Raw genomic sequence first — 12,540 nt, 5'->3', positions numbered from 1 at the left:
AGGTGCAGCAGGTTGGGGTGGAGAACCATTATGGTGTCAGATTATGGATCCCTGATCTTGGGGATGGTTTTACTCCTAAGTGGTGCATGGAGCAGGCTTGGGGCTGCTCTGAACTTTTCCAGCTGGCTGTACATTCCAAGGAGTCTCTTCTCCCCTTCCCCTTCCCCTTCCTCTTCCCTCCCCTCCTCCCCCCCCCCCCCCCCCCAACAGCTGGAAATGACCAGAACTCAGCATGCTTTAGCTATACCCTTAGCCCTAGGGATGGGGAGGAAGTGCTGAAGATTCCCTCCACGCTGAAGTAAGCAACAGCTGTGGAGAGGAGGTCAGTTTCTACTCCTTTGTGCTTCCAGACGAATGCAAAAGGAGCAGAGTTGGGGCTGGGATCTAGCACTGTATTATTCTCGAAGGTGATGTTTTTATATGGCCAAAACTTAATTGGTATTCTTATTAAAAGAAATAACCTTCAAAAATTTTTGTGGGGGTCTGAGGAGTGAGTTTGTTTTTCTCCTGCTCCAAGAAGTACTAATTAGATGTGTTGTTTCTGTTCATACAGCTACAGCTAATAAACTCCAATGAACCAGGTGTAATAATGTTTAAGACAGATGCACTGAAGTGCAGGGTTGCCCTTAATCCGAAAACCAACCAGACTTTGCAGCTAAAAGTAACACCTGAAAATGCAGGACAATGGAAGCCAGAGGAGCTACAAGTTTTGGAGAAATTCTTTGAAACAAGAGTATGTACTTAAACTACTAACATTCAATGTCTTGTTTTGAATGTCACTTTAATATTGGCCTATTTTGCAGCTCTTATTCATGAGTAATTCTCTTGATATCAGTGGAACTAGTGATGAGAATAAGGGCTGCAGGATAAGAGTAGAGATTAACAGCTATGCACAGTTGTGGTGCTATATACATAGCAAATGGACCAATTTTGATCTCGATGGACCGTACTAATTGGTATTGTATTACTGTAGGTTGCAGGACCACCATTTAAAGCAAACACGCTAATAGCCTTTACAAAACTACTAGGAGCTCCTACACATATCCTCAGGGACTGTGTACACATCATGAAACTGGAGTTGGTAAGTTACTTTTTTTAACTTTATTGACAATATTTAGACTACTGAACTCTAAGTCTGTGCTTAAAATAATAAAAATCTGTTTGTTTGTGACTGCAGAATGAGTTCCACCTTGTAGTGTAAATGAAGATACAGAATGTAATATTAAATGCATAAATTCAATAAAGATGTGTTCACTGTGCTTCTTACGAAGAGGTCAACAAAAACTTGTCCTCTCCCTAGACGCTAAGCATTTGATGAAGATAACACAACTGTGTGTGTGTATAGTATTATTTCATTGCTATCTCAGTGTAGATTCACTGAACCATTCTCGTAGCAAGAGGAGATTAGTTAACTCTTAATTATATTTATATTAAATGTGAAATCGTCTGAAAGCTTGAAGAGTCTAGCTTAAGTGTCATTTAACAGTACCAACATGCTACAGTAGTCAAACATATGTTACCTTAATGTGCCTTGCTTTATCATGTTCTCTGTGGCATGTTTTTAAAACAGTTCCCTGATCAAGCAAGCCAATTGAAATGGAATGTGCAGTTTTGTTTAACGATTCCTCCCAGTGCCCCACCAATTGCACCTCCAGGAACACCTGCTGTTGTGCTGAAATCCAAAATGTTGTTTTTCGTAAGTATAATAGCTGTCTTTATTAAAAGCTGCCGTGTGGACAGGGTCTGAAAGAAGAGCAGTGTTACTAACCAGCTAGTAGAAGGGTCAGTTCTCTAAACCTGGCTTCTGTCTGCACATAGCATGGCTACTCTTGGCTAGTAACCATGGTAGCTAAAAATGTTGCTGTTGCAAGAAGCCTAGGGTCGCATACTGGGGGTTTTTTTTCTATCACTCGTTCAGCACACTTTTTCCCTTTCTGTGGCTATGACCCCAGAACTATTCCTGCGTACCTTGTTTGTTTAGTCGTCTTCCTTCCTCTCTGGAGATGCTGTGATAAAGTATCCTAAAATTCATTTCTTCATGCACTGCTGGTGCCATTCTGTATTCGTGTCCTCTGGTCTTTCTGTTCTTTGCTGAAACACTATGGGATAGTTGCTTGCATTTTCCCAGAATGTTGCGATACAAATGTGGTGTGATGTCAGGAGAGCCACTGTGTGGACACAAACTGAACTGTGTTAATCGTCAGGCTTAGATGATGGTGCCTTCAACCAGTTACAAAATCAGTTGTACTGGCAGTGCGAATGGGTCCTTAGGAGGTTATCTCAACTATAGTGTCTTGAGACTGGATGTAGATTATTCCTAATTATTGAGCTGTTATCTGTGAAATATGAGATGTGTATAAAATATAGGCCTAGAAATGTTTAGAAGTTTTGCTGCAATGAGCGGTTCCGTTTTGGACAGTGGGCTCATATAAAACGGGAAGAATTTATTGTGTATATGCAGTAGGATGAAGACAATGTGGAAAGCTATGGCCACAATTCGTTTTACTTCAATACTTTTTCTTAGGTATAGAATCTTTATGTGAAACCTAGATTTTGTGTGTTACTGTATTGAAAGTGCTCCCCACATAGAGATAATTTAAAAGGAAATTAAATAAAAAAAGACCTGACCACAAGCTAGGGCTTGCAGTAGCAAGGCAACTATCCTAACATTATGTGTATGTCTGAAAAATACTGTTTTCATCTTAATGCACTCTTTATCGTTTTTGTTTTACCCACAGCTTCAGTTAACACAGAAAACTACAGTCCCACAGGAAGCCGTTAGCATTATTGTCCCAATAATTTATGATATGGCTTCGGGTACAACGCAACAGGCAGACATTCCCAGGCAGCAGAACTCTTCCGTTGCTGCTCCCATGTTGGTTAGCAGTATTCTAAAGAGGTTTGCAGAACTGAATTCTCCACGACCAGGTACTGTACATATCCAGTAGACAGAACTCAAGAAGTATTCAGACTTAAGAATAAGTGGGATTTAGTTTTAGTGATTTGTAATGCATGTCTGTGTGGAGAGAGGATTGATCAGCCTTTCTTGAGATGATCTTCAGGTCCCCATAGGGTTAATTTATGTGTTGTTGAGTACTATTGAGACCATACCAGTCATTTGTGCTAGAGGGTTGTATTAATGGCACAAGCTAGTCTACTGTTTGTCTAGGAGGTAGAATGCATGTATTTTGACATGGCTTATGCTACTGCAGTCACAGCAACATAGTGTTCATGAGTGGACTCAGTGTAAATAACAATTTTAAAGCTGTGGTAAAACATCTGATTTCATGGTTTACCATAGATTAATAAACCATTTCCATAGAATAGCATAAAGATATATTAAAGCCCTGATCAAACACTGTCCGTGTATCGTGAAGAATGAAAAATGATCGGAGAGATTGTTTGCTGAATGTACGCTTTACCAGTGTTGTCATGGGTGCAGTGAAAACTTTCACTTTCTACCAAATGTGCTGTGAAGCTCTTGCATGTAAGTTGTTCCTAGGAATGAAAATTGTTTCAATTTTGCTGCAACGTTTTTATTTAACCACTAAAAAAAAGTGTTTTTTAAAACACACCAGCGATAGGGTTTAAATGGTGAACTCAAAGGCTGAATTCTGCTTCTGTTCTAAGTATTTATATATCTTAATCTAATTCACAATACTTTTGTTATACTTGATGCTTCATTTGGAGTGACAGAATTTTAGAATGTTAACATCTTAAATTGCTAGGGATGTGCCTATTTTTATGAAAATCATGCCACGGTCACATTAATATTGCATCTTCTGTTATATTAAACTTAATAGCAATGTAGATGAGTAGGGGGGAAAACAAACAAGGCTTGGGCAAGGCTTCCCAGACCTCATGGGATCCTCTACTTTAATTCTTTCTGTGGCTTGACTCTTATCCTGTGTTAGACCCTTTCTGAGAACTAGCAGGATGAGAAAGAGGGCAATTGAACTCTGAGATAACTTTGAACTTGCAATTTCATTTTTCCAAGAGCCGTGTGTGAGAGATCTCAGGCCTGCACCATCTCCCCATTTGTAGATTTAAAGATAAACAGGTTTGGGCACTTTATTACTGAGCATGATGTTACGTATAACAGGACATGTTTGTTCTACTTAACTAACCAAACATAATTGTTTAAAGTTAATAGGTAATGATCTTGATGTTTTGGAATAACATCTTACACAGTGATAAATATTTTTTTACAAGGAGTTTTACCCACAATATTTCTGTACACAATAGATTGGAATGCTCAGTTGGGTAAATAGCACTCCTTCAAAAAACAAAGTTAACTGAATGTCTCAGAAGTGCAAGTTCTCTCTTGTTGAGTACTAGTGGGGAAAAATATGGATATTTCTCCGAGCCTAACTGGAGTACCTCAGTTCCTGAAGTTATGATTAAATGAAATCCACATTAAAATATTGTTGGAATGCCACGGCATAGGGAACAATCTTCAAAGCTACTTGGAATGTCCAAAATTGAGATATCTGTTCTTTGGTAAATTGATCATGATAGGAGGGTGGAGCTCACCAGTTTTTGTAGCTGTCACTATAGATCTTGATGTAATGAGATGGGACACAGCTCATGGAACAGAATGGGGACAAGAAAAAAGTGTATCTGAAAGAAGCCCATGTCCTCAAGTAGGATCCTATCCAGTCAAGGAAATATGTGGAGTAGGGTAGGGGACATTCCTGTGTACACCAGCCCCATTTCTACCAGCATATAGTGTCTGTATTGATGTGTGTTTAAAAAAAAAAAAAAAAGTTGGGGGTTGGGGGGGTCCCTCTGCTGGAAACTTTTGAAATGTTTGATGCAATTTGCTGCCATTTAAAAAATATAAGACCTTTGGAAAGATGTATAGCTGGGTGGAGAGTGTTCTCCTTTTGTCTGTTTGGAGGGGTAGGAGAGGTTATACCTTTCCCCAGTGAAGGAGAGGAATAGCTAGTTGGGGACAGATCTCTTTTTACAGGAGGAGTGAAGAGGGGTTTCCTAGCTGGGACATCACTTTTGACAAATGCTATTGTAGCTCCACCTACTGGTTGGAAGGATTGGGAGACCCAGAAACTTCCCAGCAAGGCACTAGCTCCTTCTGCTGTTCTCACTTTAGATTCATAGATGCTAAGGTCAGAAGGGACCACTATGATCATCTAGTCCGACCTCCTGCACAACGCAGGCCACAGAATCTCACCCACCCACTCCTGCGAAAAACCTATTCCCCAGCTTGGTGAAATTTTCACCATACCAGCCAGAGTGGAATGGGGACTCCCTATGCCAGGGCAAAGAGGAAGAGCTTCCTGCCTGGTTTTAGCCAAGGAAGGAGAATTGCACTCCCTGTATTCTAGCACCTACTTCTGATCCATTGTCAGAAAACTATAGTTTTTGCAAGACTGTATTCATAAATATGGTTTAGGAAAATGCCTCAAATTGTTTAATTTCAACAAAGACAAATACCTATTGTCTGAATGATTGTGACTATAGCTGATAAATGTTCCATCCTTGTGGTTACAAAAACATGCACACTAGGAATGTGATTTGCAGCAATAAAAATGGCAGGAAATGGCAAGACTGACTTACCTGTGTTATGCTCACAACTGAAATATTTGAGAGAGGATGGGACAAATGAGATGAACTGATTAAAAATCCATAAAGTAACACTTATGGTACTATTTACACTTATTGTATACTATAATCAGTGTTGCCTCATTTTGGCTGTATCTTTTACCTTGCTCTCTCTTTTTGTGAGAGAGTATTTTGTACTCAACTTCATTTTCCTTTTAATAAAATGCTAGTAACTGAAAAGTGACTTTTTTGGCAGAGTTTTATTTTCAGGTACCTATTGTTAAACACTGCCTAAATCTTTGTTTCCTGAAACATTAACTCCTGGTGAATACACAGTGAATCTCTTCCAGGAAAGACTTCCACCCCACCTCCCCAAAAGGAAATCAAATACCAATTGTTCAGTAAAAGATTAACCTTACATTGAAAAAAGGCAGAGAATCCCAAGAGAAACAGTATTTTGTGGACCAATGTGGTTAAGCTTGTGCCTTGGTCCTGCAAGCTGCTCTGGACCCTGTGGGGATGCCAGGGTTTGCCTATGTGGAGGAGCTTGTAGGGCCAAGGCCTTCAAACACTTCAGTTTTTTTTATTACACTTCACCTGAGCTAATCTTTTCTGAATATCTGATTTTCACTGTGGTACTGCATTTTACTTAGCCAATTTTTGCAGCTGGATGTACGGTGCAAGTCGATAATGACATGTCCAAAGTCATGCTGTGACTGTTTGGTTCAGCAGTCAGGATTAATGGCTCCCAGAGCACTTGGCTCTAATCACTTAGATCACACCATCATCCCTCGGCAGCAGAACATAACAGATCTTAATTGACACTGCTTAAGTAGCCCAAAGTTAAGTGGAGAGGAAGAATGCAGCCCAAAAAACCTGACTAGGCAAAAACATATTGTTTTAAACTCTTTTTTTTTTTTTTTTTTTTTTTAATTGTACCATATCCTTCACTGTACATTTCCTGATGGAAAGGAATTGGAGAACTGTGTGGCCTGAGATGTGGAGTCTTGCTGGAATAAAGATGAAAATTTCTTGACCTTGGCTTGTGGTGGTTTATATATTTTTATATTTTTGTCAAATTCTTCTAAAACAACTGTTGAGGTCATTGAAATTGATCTGCATAAGAGGTTTCAAATAGGGACATTTCTGGGAACTTGTTGCTGAAAATGTTGGTTTGTTGAAACTGTTCATGAGAAAGGGTTGATTTTGAAGAATTTTCCCATTTCAAAAAAAATTTGAGAAATTTTGAAATTGTCATGTCCCACTTTGACATTTTTGAAACAACAGTTTCATGTTTTGTGTTGAAATGACTTTTCACTTCAAAATTTAAGTTAACTTAAGTGGGGGGAGTTTCAGTTGATCCCATCTAAAACTTTTTTGCATTTTGACTTTGCCTTTTTATCCTGATTTTTAGGATGGGAATTTTTTTTGACATCTTAAATTCTTGTGGGATAGGAAACCATTTCCCACCCAGCACTAGTTTCAAACTTCTTGGGTTTCTTAATCAGCTACTCTATGTAAACTTCTGTCAATTTCTTGAAGTTTTTATGAAACCAAATGTGGTCAGATGCAGCACGTGTAAGCTTTTTATGAACAGGTTACAGAAGAACTAGAAATTCCTTGTATGATAAATCATCCCATGGATTCATGAGACTCAAAAGGTATTAAAGCCTTAATACTAGCTACCACTAGTTTCTGGCAGATTCATGGCTGGCCAGAGACTGTGCTGAGAAATTCAAGCTGAAATTACTTTACCTGACATATTCACAAATTCTAACTGTTGGAGTGAATGGGTTTGGAAACTTGTACCAGAGGTACAAAAACAATATTCCTGAAATGACATATTCATGCAGGCAATGTCCTTGAGGTCAGTGGAATTTGCAAGTCTTAATTAGCACTGTCTTTAAGGCTCTTTCCCTTCTAAGGCTAAAACCATAGTCTAAACAATGCTTTTATGCTGGTAATCAGCCAGTATGGGTAAATTGCAGTTGTTTAGACTATGTTAAAGTATTACACAGTATTTAAAAATCAGAAAGTACTGTGTGAGCCCCAGCGTGGAGCGAGCTTGAGTAGCATACTTTGCTTGCTTGTTACAAATTAAATTAACCCCTGATTGTTAATTCATTTTTTTTTCTCTGTCATGCTAACTTGTATTTTTTTTCCTTTTCCAGGTGAATGCACAATATTTGGAGCTGTTCGTGATTTAATGGTTAATCTTGCCCTAACCCCTGGTGGGCGCCCATAGAGACTTTTAAAACAAGGCTGAAAAACAAGAGACTCAGCAGCAAAAATCTCAATCTCTGAAGTAAAGCCTTCAATTAAAAAAAGGAGAAAAGGACATTTTGACATGTTGCGTTTTTTTTAAAGAGCTAAATATATTAAACTGGGAAACTTTCAGGGATGCACTTTCATCAAATGATCATCAACATAACTTTTATATAGTGCTCTTGTATAGTGTGTTTTAAGGGATACATTTCAGACTAGGTAATAGATTAAAGTGTCAGCTTGCCGCTAATAGATTTAATATTCTGTTTTATACTAAGATTATGAAAATGCCAAACTTGTTTGTTTTGTTTTTTTTGTTATGTTTTGGTGTAATAGACTTGGGTTTTTTTTTAAGACAGATCTGTCATTTTGAATACTGTAAAACTGTGACAAACTTTATATTGAAACTGTATTTTAATATTACTGCTTTGAATCTTTAAACAAATTATTTGGGCTTGTTGTAAACATGACCCCAAAAAGCAATATTTAATAAACTAGATAAAAACCTTAAACTGAGATTGTATGATTTCCATGAACTTCTCTCCTTCTTTCTGTTGTATCACTTTAGGAATTGAATTGTTGTAAAATGTTTGACTAGAATTTGATATACATGTTATTGTCTTAGATGTGACACATTTTATAATTAAAAATACTATCAGGTTTTTTTCAGCCACTTCAGATCATTTGCCTTATCTCCTACATGGCTGTTTGTGTTTTTGGCCCCATCCTTTCTCTGACCCCAACCCTGTGGAAGAAATAATTTTGCTCCCCAACAATGACTTCTTCACTCTGCCAATAATTCTGATTATTTTTAAATCTTAAGGAAACTGTACGTACTTAGTGTATCAATTCTAGTTTATAAACATTATTTAAAATATAATTTTAGTTTGTTTTTATCAAAGTGAAAAGAAGCCACATATACGTAGCAAAGGCCACATGATATAGTGGGAGTAGGCATGTTTACTCAGTGCTCCTGCATTCTTGTTCTGCCTTTCATTTTAAGGACCCCCCTTCTCCCCCCACTGCTGTTACTATTTAAATCCTTAATTTTACATATAATGTTTGAATAGGGGTCAGATGGTGAAAGGAGGAGAAGTAGAAGAATTACAAAGCCATCTTTTTTCAAATTGTGTTCAGTGAAGTTGGACAAACTGATTCAGGAGAGCTGAAGTTGACTAAGAAAAGTGAAGAAATAACTTCATGTTTAACTTCTCAAGTTGGACACTACATTGGGAAACTGGAAAGTAAAAGGAAGGTATGAAAAAGTTTGTCAGTCTTAATGAAGATTCTCAAATAGTTCTATGACTACCCATTCATCTTAAGAATCAATTCCAAACTAATTTTAAAAATGCTCCGTGGATTTACTCATGCCTGCTTTATGGACTTTGTGTTTTTACTCCTTTCTCTTTAGCAGCAGCTTCCTGGGCTTTCTACATGCATCTGTTTTGGTGGAAGAGCCATCTCCTCTCAAGTTCCTGCTATCTGGAACATCCTTCACGTTGGTTACGGCTTCAAATTTCAGCTATTTTTTTTATTCCTTCTGTGTATATTGGTCCCTTTCTCTTGTATTTATCTATTATGTAAAAGATGGTTAAACTCTCTACACTTGAAACTTTTAACCTAGTTTATTCAACTCCTGCCTTCACATGTAGGTTGAAATTAGAAACTAGATGAGGGATGCACTAAAGATGTCTGCAGTAGAACAGAACTCATGGAGCTGAAAAAGCATTACATCAGATACTAGACTAGGTTACTATTCATGGTATAATAATTCCCATATTCACTAGCTGCCTGCCCTAAGGAACCAGTTTCTGGAGAAGGGGATGTGATCACTGTTTTACTAATGTTCAGGGACGGGAGTGCTGTGAGGCAGAGGGCTTTGGATGGGCCGAGCACTTTAGAAAGACACTTACACCCACTTGTCACACAGAGCATTATTGTTATGGAAAGGTTTGGCTGTCCATTTGAGTAACTGAGAATACTGCCTGGGAGCACAGCACTTTCTGCTACTTTCTGACTCTGTTTCAGACAAAGCTGCCTACTGACACAAGAATGAGATAAACAATGGAAACATAGGGGGCTGAATTAAGGTTTCACAGGCAACCTTAACTCTGGTATTTCCTAACTTCTGAGTGCTTTGCTTTGCTTTGCAACATTAAAAATGGGTTTCACAGATATTTGCTGACAGCAGAGGAATCGTGAGATTCAGGCTTCCATTCCATGTTCTGGAGCGGAATGTGCTCCAGTGGGCACAGACTCTGCTCATCCACCCTAGGCTTGACTCCTGGCCCATCATCTCCAATCTGTTTTTCTCCTCTCTGCGCCCCGCCACTCAAAGTCCCCAGTCTCTACTCTTTAGGCTTCTGATCCTAGTCCATTCTCCTTGCCAGTAAATCCTAGTCTTGCTCCTCCAAGTGCCTTGTCCCAGTCTCCTTGCCTAGCCTTTGCCAGTTCACTCTCCAATCCCCCAGTTTGTCTCTCCCTTCTCCACTCATGCTCCCTGTCCCTTCTGGCTCCCAGTCTCCTCCTCCAGCTTCCAGTCTCTCCCCCCACATCCCAGCTTGTTGTCACCTCTCTCTCCTTGCTCCATTAGTTACCAGTTGTCCTGTCAGCCTCAAGTCCCAGTCTCTATTGACCAGGCTTCTTGTCCCAATCTACCCCCCCCCCCCCCACAACACCCTATGTCTGAATCTTGTCTGCATTTGAATCAGGAAGCTTCATCCTCCTTGATGCCTTGGTGCCAGCAGGAGGTCACTGTGAGCACAGGAGGGATGGGCTCCCTGCTCTCAGTTCTGATACCCTAACCCTAAGCAGCTGTGAAAGTGTGGCTTTGCTCCTTTAGCCTGGAGTAAGCCTAGCAGCTCTGAAGATGTTGCATGTGTAAGAGCTGTGAGGAGATGGAGCATGCTCAGTGATGATAGGATCTTCATAGAGGTTATCTGTTAAGCTCTAGCAAGTCTCCACTGAGCACATGCAAACTGCTGATGTTCTTTGAGGAGGGTCCCTGTGGGCTCTCCACTTTAGGTGAATCTGCGCCCGTGCATTTGTAATTGCTACTAAAATTCTCCAGTGCCTGGTTGGGTCACACATGTGCTGTCCCTGTCTCACGCCATCTCAGGTGGTTACATAGTGCTGTGCGACCAACCCTCCCTCCGTTTCTTCGCTGCCGCCGTGGGCTTGAGATTTAACAATTGGCAGCACCTCTGAGCTAATCTTAGTCTATCTTTAATTTTAGAATACTAGTTAGTTAATCAATAGTTAATAGTTTAATTTATTACCCTATGTCTTCCCTGTTCTTATTTTTTTTTGTTTTTATTCTTAGGAATTTAAGTTTCAGTTATTAGGCTACATCTTAGTGTAGTATAGTTAGCCTCCCTCATGCCTGGCTCTCCGGGTTTTAAATGTTGCCTCACTTGCCAGTCCTCAATCCTGGGGTCTGATGGGCACTCACAATGTCTCTGCTGTCTTGGGGAGCGAGACCTACCATAGAAGTGCTCATACTGCCATACTTTCCTTGTGCCAGGAAAGCTAGAGATCTACAGCTAAAACTCCTCATGATAAAGTGTGCCTGGTGTCTGAAATCACAGACCCCTCCTGGGCACTGAGCACCAATGGTGGCATCTGGTAGAGGTTCCCCACCACCCTCTCAGAGGAACACTGCGCCAAAAGGATGACAAATAAGCGGGCTCAGACCTCCCGTCCTCAGGAATCCGCCAAAAAGAGACGTTCCCCAAACTGTCGGACCCCATCGGTACTGACCACACCAACACCGTTCATCTCTGAGGTAGCAGGAACATCCAGTACAATGGGTGCTATGTGAGGCAAAGACCCTAAGCAGGCTGGCTCGGAAAAAGGCACTAAAGGGAAACTATCACACCTACCTTGGTACTGCCAGAGTTGCTCAAACATGTGGCACCAAGCAGCTTGGCAATGCTACAGTCTGGTGCCACCTTCTGCCTCTACAGCACATAGTACATGACCCTCCTCGCTGAGGTAAAGGCATCAGTATGGCCGACAAGACCCTCCTCGGTACTGATGCTCTTGGTACCGCAGCAATTTCTTCTCCATAAAGATCTTCTAGTCTTGGCACCGGAATCTCCACTCCTCGGTTCCGACCTTACTCCAGCATGCTTGATATTGTGCCATCTTACCACACCACCCAGATCAGCTCCCCCTTCATCTAGCAATGAGGATGATGATAATGAAGAAGGGGAAATCTTCTCCTCCCATCACTCCTCGCCTATCCTCACAGCTACAAGACGAGGTCCACCAGAGCACCATAAATACCAGATCTGAAACTCAAGGATGGTACAGACACCCATGAATGCTGCCACCTATGTCATTTCTACCACAGTGGCCTTACTGGGACCCATGAGCAGCATACTGCCCACACTACCCTAAGCCTCCCAGTCCACTCAAGGAGAGGTCAAGGCATTCTCCATCACTCTCTGTACCTGGGCCCTCTGAACCTCTGGAAGAGGCAGTCGAGGAACTGGAGGAGACTTCAGATTAGGAAGTCATGCCAGATGCCAATTTTTCATCCTCCTCTCCAGATGAATCTATTGTGCTTCCACCACCCATGACGGGGATTGACTTTAAATAGTTCCAGGACAAGTCTGAGGATTGCAGATTCCCTGGAGATTCTGTTGGAAGAAGTTGCGGAGTCCCAACGTAAGTTGCTGGACCTCCTCCAGGATTGCCCTCCCAATAAAT

General features: G+C 40.6%; 2 protein-coding genes across 5 annotated transcripts in view; one reads left to right on the top strand and one right to left on the bottom strand.

The window, feature by feature from the left end:
* Positions 1-8,339, top strand: part of MED14 (mediator complex subunit 14) — a 53,035-nt gene extending 44,696 nt beyond the window's left edge. For all 4 annotated transcript variants that reach the window (XM_073358557.2, XM_073358577.2, XM_073358568.2 and 1 more), the window contains 5 exons: positions 554-733; positions 974-1,081; positions 1,571-1,696; positions 2,739-2,928; positions 7,734-8,339. In XM_073358557.2, coding sequence (XP_073214658.1) covers positions 554-733; positions 974-1,081; positions 1,571-1,696; positions 2,739-2,928; positions 7,734-7,807 — 678 coding nt within the window. In that variant the 3' untranslated portion in view covers positions 7,808-8,339. The remainder of the gene's footprint in view (positions 1-553; positions 734-973; positions 1,082-1,570; positions 1,697-2,738; positions 2,929-7,733) is intronic.
* USP9X (ubiquitin specific peptidase 9 X-linked) overlaps positions 1-12,540 on the bottom strand; it is a 654,895-nt gene that overhangs the window by 346,811 nt on the left and 295,544 nt on the right. The gene's annotated exons all lie outside the window — the stretch shown is intronic.

This window comes from Lepidochelys kempii, chromosome 1 (assembly GCF_965140285.1).
Source record: "Lepidochelys kempii isolate rLepKem1 chromosome 1, rLepKem1.hap1, whole genome shotgun sequence".
In the NCBI taxonomy this organism is placed as follows: Eukaryota; Metazoa; Chordata; order Testudines; family Cheloniidae; genus Lepidochelys; species Lepidochelys kempii.
Note: the sequence above shows the minus strand (reverse complement) of the source record. Positions and strands in the feature narration are given on the sequence as shown.